This window comes from Tigriopus californicus, chromosome 12 (genome assembly GCF_007210705.1).
Source record: "Tigriopus californicus strain San Diego chromosome 12, Tcal_SD_v2.1, whole genome shotgun sequence".
Taxonomy (NCBI): Eukaryota; Metazoa; Arthropoda; class Copepoda; order Harpacticoida; family Harpacticidae; genus Tigriopus; species Tigriopus californicus.
The window spans coordinates 16,768,905-16,780,597 of NC_081451.1; the positions used below are offsets into that span (position 1 = coordinate 16,768,905).

The 11,693-nt window shown below is 38.8% G+C and overlaps 1 protein-coding gene across 1 annotated transcript; it reads right to left on the reverse strand.

The window, feature by feature from the left end:
- Positions 1-222: 222 nt before the first annotated feature.
- LOC131891925 (uncharacterized) lies at positions 223-10,113 on the reverse strand. Its single transcript, XM_059241618.1, has 12 exons — positions 9,870-10,113; positions 9,523-9,589; positions 8,616-8,711; positions 8,415-8,557; positions 7,561-7,688; positions 7,076-7,130; positions 6,881-7,004; positions 5,264-5,365; positions 5,039-5,193; positions 3,347-3,457; positions 3,170-3,262; positions 223-426 (listed from the first exon to the last, which is right to left on the reverse strand). Exons 1-12 carry the CDS (start codon positions 10,033-10,035, stop codon positions 392-394), a joined length of 1,275 nt encoding a protein of 424 aa, XP_059097601.1. The 5' UTR covers positions 10,036-10,113; the 3' UTR covers positions 223-391.
- Between the last annotated feature and the right edge of the window lie 1,580 nt (positions 10,114-11,693).

The window sequence follows — 11,693 nt, forward strand, 5'->3', positions numbered from 1 at the left end:
TGTTCCACTGGCACAAAAGAGTTGATAGAATCTAAAAACTTCTGGAACTGCCCTAGCTTTGGAGGGACAAGCCAAGCCTCATCCAAGAAATTTCAAGTGGTCACTCACAATATGCTTTCCAAGTCTTGAATGAACTCTTAAAGCCAACAACCTTATCACATTGGAATAATATGTCCTTTCATATACATTCAAAAGAAGGATTAGCTCTAAGACGATATTAGATCTCGAGCAAGACATATCATTCTGGTATATTAGAGCATAGATTCAAAATAAACAAGTATCCGCTGACAAAAGCAATAAAAATGTTCACAGATTAATGAGGTGTTCAACATCTCACGAATAGACGATTATACAGTGGTAATAATCCATTATGGTCACAACAGTTTTAGATTTAACAAGGAATCTGGCGATATTCCAAGCAAACCCCTGAAATGAAAGAAATATGGGATTAGTCAAGGATCACTTCAATCATGGATAGGTAGGCTTTCTGGGGATATGGTCCTTGAAGACATATACGTTTTCCACCACCTCAGACTGGCCCAAAAGTTGACGGCTGGAGGCTGAATGGCTGAGCTCTGTTCGTCTGGGTAGGCAAAAGCACTTATTCAAGGGAGGATTTCATTCATATCATGGTTCTTTTTACAATTTGCAGTGGATTAAAGATCAATCGTTGAGCTTTTGAGACACTTAATAGTGTGCACATTTGCCCTCTGGAGATCAAGTAGTCCCTAATTGTGACTTAAGAACTCTACCAGTCTTGACCATATATTTGCTGATTGGCTCCTTTTTTGTAACCGGTCTCAGGGGCCTTAAAGTAATCAGGTAAATGACGGTCCATTCAAACAATCATGGAAATAATGGCATGACCTCCAATGTGCCCTACAGACCACCCATTTGCACGTCACCCATGGCTTCTACATGGATAGGTACACATCATCATGTACTCTATCTGAGGTTTGTGACGAGAAAGAATCTGAAATATTGAGTGGACAATACAGCCTAGCTTTGTGGACTTTCAGAGAGCTTTTGATTATAATGAAATAAACTCAATTGCACGATTACAACTTTCAAAAACTCAAAAGTAAACACAGAAATAGCGGGTAAAGAGTTTAAGCGATACAATGGGAACTCCACAAGGTGGTGTGCTCTCGCTATTGTCAATTGCTTCCTCAACATGTTAATCAAATAATCAATTGGGGCTCTGACGATGGCCTGGGTTTTCATGCCCAAAAACCTCGCTCAGCTTTCTCATTTATTGAAGCCTTCTCTCCAAGACTATAGGGCTTGTCAAGTGAACACGTTCATAAACAACTGACGTTATTCCATGGAGTAAAATCAAAGACATCATGTCAAACGAACATTTGGAGTCCGATTTTTGGTACTTTAGCTGCGTGATTATCAATTTGTAGCATTGCGCGAAACCTAATCAAACTAAGCTTGAATCATTCGCGAACATGAAATAGTGACATAGCTCATCAAAAATCATTAACCTTGACAACATGAGCAAACATGTCTAAAGACCTTACTTTTAGGGAAAAGGTAAATCAACCTGTTTTCTGAAGTTGACCAGGGTTTTTTGGAGTACAACTGTTCGAAGCTGAATATGCTATCTTCAACTTGAAGTATAACAACTCTTCATAATCATAGAACAAATCATTGGCCACTCTGTTCCTTTTTGTAGGTGGCTGGCTTGGCTTGGTCTTGTTATTTTGAAAGTAACAAAGGTGGGGCTTCATGAATAATGTCAGGTTGGTTGAAAAAGAGTACCAATTCATTGGTTTCATGACTACAATTTGATAGCTTCGCACATCTTACCGTGGTAGATGCCTAAACAGAAACCAATTGCGGCAAAGATTGCATCAAACCTTTCATCCAACGCAATGCTACAAATTGATAATTACGCAACTAAAGTACCAAAATCGGACTTTAAAAGTCCGTTTGAAAGCCAAAAGCCAAACTACATTATGCATACATTTAATTTTGACATTTATTTCATTTTACTAGCTTGTCTAAGCAAATAGCTTTGTGGAGTTGAGCCAATTTGATAGTGCGGTCCCCGAATTACACCAAACAAATTCCTTTTGTTGGATTTTGTAACACAGCTTGCTCAAGATCACCTGATTATTGAAATTTCAATGGGCGGATGGTGCGAGTTGGCTGATTGTTTGTCTTAGTTCTGTAGCGTCCGGCAACCCTGGGTGCCATCCGACCGAAATAAAGCAGTTGTTCAAGGGAATCCAAGTCGAGTGCACGTCCATTTCTATGGGTTCTACATTGATGACCCCGACGAGTTGACATCGCGTTCCATATCCTTGCACATAGCCTGTGGTCGACCCCAGAGTGGTCCCACCCTATCTAGCTTATTACAATTGTGAATCTAATGAAGTGATGGCCTTCAACACTGAAGAAATTGCCGCTATGGCCGAGGTTTTTACTGCGGTATTTCGGCAAGATTCCAACGTGGTGCCCGGCGGCGTCAGCACTGTCGCTGTTCGATTGCCAAAGTTCCTCAACTTCAACCCTGAGTTGTGGTTTGTTCAGTGTGACGAGTACATTTCTATGGGTCCTACAGCTCTCCCTCCCAAAAATGCCCAAAATCAGGGTGCAGACCACATTTTTCACTTTTCATGTCCTTCACCTTACATGCCCTATTGATGGTAGGCTTCACATAAGCATTAATAACTTTAAGCAATTTGCAAACAATTTCTTCATGTTGACTAGATTAAGAGGAAGATCTTTTAAGTTTTAGGACAACAATTTCCAAATTAGCTACGTTTTTGCGCCCGTTGTAGCCTGTTAAATTTCAAGATTTTTTAAATTGGTAATCTCGATTCTTGTACTCGTACCTTAACCACATGAAATGCACCACTAAGAGTTTGTTTTCCCCATATTTTATGGTCTATTTTACCGACTATTTCGCCATTTTTCCCAACTTTTTTTAGCCGCTTTATTGCCACATTAATCGACTTTTTTTCAGCTCTACTTATAACTACCCCTTAAGGTACACAACACACACTTACTAAGATGTGCTTGGTTTGGATCTGGGACCCATGTACACTCATCGTTTTGGAACGGAATTGAAGGTTCAGAATTTCACCCCAAAGGATGGGCAGAACTCTCTTGTAATACAAGGCACTAGAATCTCCCACTCCCTAAGTTTGTGACTTACCTCTCGAAGGTTTTGAATTTTCTGTTGGGGGGTCGTCTGCTAAATCCGTAGTTGCGTCCGTGAAGATGTCCACTCGGAAGGGAGCCGTACAATCTAGAAACACCATCAATACATATGGTATTTGTATGCCAATGATAAATAGAAGATTTTATATATTTATGCCAGGAATAAACTCACCGCAAATGGGTACATTCTCTCCTTCCATCGTCAATGGATTGAGCTTATCCCCGCAGTATCGGTTCACTCCTGCCGAAGGCACAGCACTGCCAGAACAGCTTCCTTGTCCGCCTAAAAGGTAAAAAAGCAACAATTGAATATGCTTGAAATGCCAACAATCCTCCCGTTTCTTTGGAACTATTATCAAAACGTCGAAATTATTAAAACAAGCAGAAAACATCAAGCTTGCTCGACTGCCTTCAGCAATTCTTCCTCTGACTCAAGATTAAACTTTTTTGCTTTTCCTTTGTAAGGACTAGACCATATGCCTGAGGTAAAAGCATGACCGAGAAATATCCCACACAAGGAGTGTGTGATAAAAAGTATGCCAGAATGGACCATTTGACTTCTACTTCTAGGGGCAACCAAGTTCTGTCTTGATTGTATCCTTTGAAAACACAACTTATGATCATATTAGTAGTCTTGGCTTCTTTGTCAATTTGAATTCCTTTCGAATCATAATGAAAGTTCAGCATCTTGTATTGTAAGTTTCAAATGTGGTACGGTTGCATATAACATTTTTTGACTTGACTATCAGAGCATCGCCAAATTAGAGATAACGAGGCACTTTATTGTTGTTGCATAATGAAAGCCTGAGAGACCTTAAATATTTGTCTCACTTCCTTTCTGAAGAACTTAGGCTTAAATGAATCCGACTTTTGAAATCCCCAAAAAGTTGGGCTTAAATTGTATTAGCCTTTTCCGACCTAATGTTCCCCTTTAGGAATCCCGTTTTAAATATGATTATAATGAATGGGACCCGAGTCTTGCGAGCGATTTTGTTGGTTCTCCGTTTTGTTGGAGCCGCCGTCTGACAAAGTTAAGCTAGAAAATACGGAAGTCCCCATCCAAAATGAGTTTGGTACTAAATCACCAGTCGTAAGCAACCTGTGCTTGAAGTAACCAAAAGAGACTATCATGTTTCTCTTTAAGCTGAACGATTTTCTTTGTATTTATTCTCAGTTTAGGTCTTTTGGATACGTCAGAAGTGTTATGCTTTTTTCAGGCGCTTCCGGTAAACTTATTGTTTCAAACATCCTTGGAGGCAGCTAGCATATCGACAAATTATTTTTTTTTTTCAAAGATTAAAATTATGAAGGCTTTCAAGCTGTCGCTATCACTTTCCAAAGCTATCGACCTCTACCGTTCAAAGAGCCGATTTCTTGAAAAAGTGGCTTGCTTAAAGTTGCAAATTTGGCATCTATTCCGTGCAATGTGATCAAAGGATGGTTAAGCTAACATATGCTTTCACTAGTTTAAGCATTAGGCCTCTGCCAATGATGGATTTAAGACATTAATGGAGCTTTTGGGGGATGTGTGCACTGATTCAGATATGAGGGTCCTCAGGAGGGGTTAACCTAGAGAATAAAGGGATATTAGACTTCCTACTTTCTTTTTTGGCTTCCTTCCTGTTTGAACGCCCTGCCTTACTTACTTGCCTCTTTGGATTTAACCTGCCACTTTCTGTAACTCATAGCTTGACTCTTAGATGGCAGGACAATATCACCATCACAAAAGCGCCATTGCGGCCAGTTTATTGTGAGTTCTTTTCACCATGAAGACGCTAATACGACAATAAGACGTTCGGTGTTTCAATAGTTCTTAGAACAAAACTTGCCCCAAAACTCTCATAAAAGAGAGGAGAAAGCTCACCTTCAATGGTAATGTAATCAACTGAAAAGCACTCTGTTTCCACTTTCGCCATCATCAGCATCATGTTGGTGTCGATACTGAAGGAGTTGGCATCCGGACACAAGGAATATTCAATGCAACAGAAGCCGGCTTCTTGACGGATACAAATGGAATAGCTAGAACGAGGGACGGTTCGTGGAGGACAAAATGAACAATCAATTATTGTTGATCCAAACAATGTCTTACTCCTGGTTGGCCAAGTGATTGTCATTAGTGGGTGCGAAATTGAACGAGGTAAAACGGCCGGTCAAACCGGTATGATATTGAAGGCATCCACATCCAGTGGGGCTGAAATTAACCAGGATATAACGAACATTAAAATAAGATAGGAAAAGCAAAAACAAAGCAAAATTAGGCTTTTGTTCTCTCTTAAATGGGAGATGGAGTGGCGCAGTTGAATAACGCGTGGCAAACGAGTAAGCCATGCTCGGTTTCATGGGTTCGATCCCAGGTCCCGCCCAACCCATATTTCTAGTGGACATTGACCGTTGGAACCAAGATCTTAAGCAATTTCATCATCAATTATCGATTAACAGCCATGTAATCTCCTTTGAGATACATTCTCCCAAATAAACATTTTTTTTAAATGAGCTTACAGTTGCCATAATAGTACCGGTACATAGCTTGATGGTAATGAGCAAAATATTCTTGAGGGTATTATGGCTACAAACCGATGCTAGGGAACCATGGTCGAAAACAAATTTGGCTCAAGAATGAATTTGGCTTATATATCTAAAAACATTATAAAAACTAAAATTTTCAAAAACATAGTCAAAGTAAATTGGAAGCACACTTAGTTCGATCTTGAACATAGATTATGATATCATCTATTTCACGACTACTTGGTTATATGGGATTCAAAGGTTCAAATTTCATCTTTTTTAGCCCCAAAATGCCCCGGTTATATGCTAATTCATTTCCCAAAGAATAAATATTGATTTTCAATATCACAAAAATGGAAAATTGAAGAAAAAACATCTTCTTTAAGACTTTATTGATTTTTGTGGAATTTTCAGTGACCGCTCTTNTAAATTGGGAGCACACTTAGTTCGATCTTGAACATAAATTATGATATCATCTATTTCACGGCTACTTGGTTATATGGGATTCAAAGGTTCAAATTTCATCTTTTTTAGCCCCAAAATGCCCCGGTTATATGTTAATTCATTTCCCAAAGAATAAATATTGATTTTCAATATCACAAAAATGGAAGATTGAAGAAAAAGCATCTTCTTTAAGACTTCATTGATTTTTGTGGAATTTTCAGTGACCGCTCTTGTAAATGTCCTTTGGACGATTCTCAAATAATTTTTCAAAAATCTGCTTTTTGAGGTTTTGAAATATGGTTGTAAAAGGTTTTTAGTTCATTTGAAATTATGCAAGAAAAAGAAAAATCATGTTCCATTTTTGTGATATTGATATCGACATTGATTCTTTGGGAAATTAAACTAACATATAACCGGGGCATTTTGGGGCAAAAAAGTTGAAATTTGGACCACTAAATCCCATGTAACTAACTAGAGGCGTGAAAGATGATATCATAATTGATATTCAAGGGCTAACTAAGTGTGCTCCAAATTTACGTTGAGTAGATTTTTTTAAACTTAAGTTTTTATAATGTTTTTAGACATGTACGTTTTTTATGTGGACTAGAATTCCATAAAGCGATGAAATCCAAGTTGTTCCCTATGATTTTTTTGAAGAAGAAAAATGCCAAGTTGTGTTGGGAATTTCTCTGGAACTTGATAAGGCTTTTTGAACACCGTGTTGAGTTAATTGTGTTAACAGTCATTTGGCACTTACTGTCCTTGAGTGTTGCACGGAATTTGGGTCACTTTGATTTCCCATTGTCGATTATTGCTCGCCCCATTGAAGGCAAAGTTCAATTGCGCTGTATCGGAGGATAGGGTTCCAACATCCAAATAGACTAAAACAGGTTACGGATTATTTTTGAGCAAGAGGTAGAAATGCACGGCGCAATAATAAAGTGAGTATTACTGTGTTGCCCGGTGTTTTGACCACAAATGGTTGGGATGTTTTGGCCTGTGTTCACCTAAAACGCGTTCAAAGTCAGGATGACAGCTTTTAAAAAAAGATCAATTGCTATTTATTCAATATCCGTTGATTTTTGCCCATGCACATGGCTTATAACAACGAGGCTTGGAGAGACTCAATATACAGTCGAGACACATTTTCCTGCCTTCGAGTGTGAAAAGACGAGGAAGGATTTGCACGAGTTTCTATTTATGTGGCATGAAAAGACACACAAGCGCTAGTGGTTGCTCACATCAAAATTTTGAAACATGAACTTGAATAAACTTAGGGTCATTGAATACACAGTTTTTCAATAAAGGATCTATACAATCCAAAGAGCAATGCTACCATTTTCCTTTGCTTCCCTCAACAAACTTTGGCAAACTGAGTCAACTGCCTTTTGGGTTCACTCAACTTCATTTACATGGTCTGGGTGGGTGTTTTCTTACTGTAGCAGTGAAGGTATCCAAGCAAACGCCACCAGGATCCAAAGGGGTCAAGTCGGTATCAATCTCTTCCGTGTTGCCTGTTCCTTGAATGGAGAAGGTCTCAAAATCCAATCGCAAGGAGCACACACCTAAAATAGACTTGATCGATTCAAGGCAAGTACAATAAACTTTTGCAACTCAAGCTATGTTTTGTTGATCACCTACTATTCCCTATTAAGCCTTAGTTGATCCACAAACTTCTAGAAATATGGACTGTGATCGGGCTTCCCGTCAAATCGGCCCTCTCTTGGTTATAGCAACTCTAAGCCACTTTTCGAAATATAGTAATAACATAAGAAGTATAGATCTCTTCAATCAAAGGCAGGTCATTTTTTTTCATTTACTTGTAAAGTCGTTCATTTCAAAGTTATTTTGTCAAAAGCTTATGAAGCAGACCAAGAGCTGGTCAAAAATTCGAGTTTGTGTAGTGTTTACTACATAACTTTTGCCATATCTCCTGAGTTTTCAAACCATAGTCTTGGGCTCAAACTTGGCCAAGTTCATCCATTTAACAAGATCTTGTGGTTATATGTACAGTCTTTTTTTTCAAATATGAAAACTGTTCAGAAGTTAAAAAATGTTTGCTTCCGTTCACAGTCCACATCTCTAGAAGTCCGTGGTTGATCCAAAGGGTACGCCAAATTGTATTAAAATATCAAGTACTTTCCACCTCACACACAAGAAGCTCCAAATCAACAGCCATTGACCAAAATTTCGTTTTAATCTACAGGTAAGCAATGCACCCCTACTCACTTAAGTTTACTTATGCTAACAAACGTTCTCAACGGGTCACTGACGACTGATGAGCTACTTACTTCTGTCGCACTTTTGAATGGTGTAGGAAATTTGCGTGGCCGTGTCAAGGGAGTTGGGGAAGTTTGGATTCCTGATGTAAGAACAGTTTTGGGTCACGATCGAACCCGAGGCACTCACCAAAAAAACGCAACACACACCAAAGCTAGAAGACAAAAAGACATTGATGATGATGGGCTTGTAATAAAATAGATCATATTTACCCTGCAGCACAAGATCCTGCGGCTGAACCACCCTTACTGACGCACTCATTGGAGGTGAAGCAGGTTCCGTTTCGATTAGAAGACCCGGATCCACCACTAAAAGAAAAGAAAACATCGAGATTCAGTAAATTGCCTTTTCTTCCTCTCCAATAATACCTGGTCTCCTTTGTTAGTGCTTGAGTGGCACCATAATAAAAAATGACGTTTTAATCTTAATGTGGATATTTCAAACATTGGAGGATCAACATAGCAAGAACGAGAAGGCAAAATAATTCTTTAGCTTAAACCTAAAGACGAATCAATTAATTCAAAATAGCAGACGCTGAGGGTCAGGATAAAAAATGGATTTTTCCCGTTCCCTCTGAACCAACCGAAAACGGTCTTTTTGAAATTATGCTTTCATTTTCAATGTGATCCAAATCAAAGTCAAAGGCTTATCGGCCTCAAAACGCAAGGAATCACGTGTAATAGAAAACAAAATAGACTCATTTCTGTCGATTGAAAGCAAGACTTATACCCAATAAGGTTCGACTATGCTTTCAAAAACGGTTCACATCATAAATAAAAACTCTCTTGTGTTGGGATATCATGAACATGTTTTAGGTACTTTTATACAGATTTGTCAATTGTCGCTCGTATGCCACCTCCAAGAGCTCAAAGATAGAGTATTAGTAAAATGAAATTCAGTCATAACCGTATTGGATTGGAATTAGCCTTGAAATTAAGTTAGTTTTTAAAAGTTGTCTCTTTATGGGGATCGGAAACCAAAACTTTCACCATGAACATAAAAAGGGTTTGGAGTAAATGAAGAGTCCAATGAGTGTACTAAACATTACCATAATTCTAGAATGACTTTGGTAAGCAATGTGAGGAAATTAGACTGAAAAACTGAGAAATCAATACTTACCCACTGATAGTGCTAGTACTACGACAACCACCGTTATTGAATTGCACAATGTTGAAGAGTGAAAATACTAAAAAAGAAAAAGAATTACAGCCTTTTAATTGAAGGTTTCAGTTGTGTCAAAAAAGTAACAACTTGTCATTTTCAACGAAAGTCAAAGCATAAATGCTCACTCTTTCGAGGCTTTTTCATAACCTAAAAACTCAAAAAAACGACACAGCTCGCAAGCATATGCAACAAATAACGGACAAAAACTTTTAACAAAAACATGTTTCAATCATTTTTCGAGCTCTCACCTCTTTCCAGAACCACAATGACCTATTAGAAGATTAGAAATATTATGAGTATACCTTTTCCTTCTCTGGAGTTGACGGTCTTGTTGTTGCCTTCCGATTTATTGCTGAATTTTGGAGACACTTTGGATCCACGACGAGGTTCGGGTTCCCCACCGACGACAAGACAACTGGCTAAAACAGCCAACGTGACCAAACGAAGAGTCCTATTCTTGAAGATCATGTCGGTTCAATGGAGCTCAGCGAACTAATGTCAGAGCTCCGTTTTTTTTCGATTTGCGAAATGAATTTGCGAGAGCGTTGACTTTAGGAGGGGCCGGAATCAATTGCGCGGAGGCGCTGAATTTTGACGATAGAGATTAAGGGAGAAAGAGAAGCGTCACTTTCTTTTACTTTTTGTTTCCAGCCATTCCTAGTAAAGAAACCGTGTACCATTTTAAGTTATTTATCGATGAATTTGTTGCAAACTTAGGTGTCAACCTCTACGTCCACTAGAATTGACCCTAAAACCCGGATTGGGCCAAAGCTTATGGATAATTCTGAAACGCTCAGTATCAGATATCTTCGTTCGTAGCCTCTCTGATCACCACAGACCCTCTCATTCCAGCGATGTTTCTAGTGAAAACACCTTTAGACTTGTCCGACCATTTCCAAGCCTGCTTCATCCACTCATTTGGGCGAGGCTTATTGAATATTTGGTTGGACAATCGACTCGAGCAGATTTGCGTTTTCATCACATGAAACTGGAACTTTGTTTGCGCCATTGCGCGTCTCTATTTCCAACTCGATCGAACGGCTGGATCAAAATGTATGCCTTGTCAAGTCTCATTTTGTATAGTTTTAAAATCTATGTAACCAACGAATTAGAGATGGCACATTTGGCTAGCCCTGAATTGTATGGTTGATTAGGAATTGTGATCTGAAACCTCGCCAATTCTGACTTAAAAAATGATTGGGGATCAACGCCTGCGTATTGATACACCATCAAACCTTATTGTGTACCAAAAGAGGCCTAAATCAATCCTTTTGTGCCCTGTTATGTACTGATTTGCTCGATCGACATTAATAACAGCGACTTATGTGTAGCCTTTTGATAGGTTTCTGGTCAGGAATTACACATCTTTGCCATTCGTGTCAAAAAGTATTGGAATGCGTTGCCGTTGGAACTTCGACAGACGTCCTCCTGCACCTCCTTCAAAACGGCCCTGCAGAAGCTGGATTTCTGTTCCTTCCGAGTCTTGTTTTGACGCCGCACTCAAGAACGGCCACTAATGTCTCAATTTAGTCGACTACAGTTCTAAATCAGTTTCATAATCCTCTCCTCTCTTTTTTCCCTTTTCTTCTCTAGCCTTTACCCTCTATTGTGCACTGTATGTGTAATGGGTGGCCATACAATAAACAATAAACAAACAAATAAAGTAAGAAAGATTTTGTGTAATTCCGCATACTATAGATCAAGTACTTAACAAACAAGTTGATGCCCTTTTGCATACGTATATCCAGTAAACGCCAGAGCATGGTGCGCATCTCATAAGTTCCAATCGCGCTTTCAAATCTTGTAACATTTGATATTGATTAAGAAACAGTATGTCTTCAAAAATAGGTTTCTTTTTCAATCTTGAAACTCACTAGTGATCCTCAAAAATGTGTTGTTGCTGAAAACGTGAATGAGGGGGCATATTTTTTTTTTTGGTTTGTTTTTTCACGGGCTTTTCTAACCGCTAAAGGGGATGTAATCCCCAGTACTATTCAAACGAAAGGTTATAATTCGTCTATTTATTACCTTTCAATTTTTATATGATATTTGGTCTACCAACGAATTTGAGTTGGCAGACCGAGCTAGTCCTTGAATGTAGGGTTGATCTGGTATGCTATCTAAAA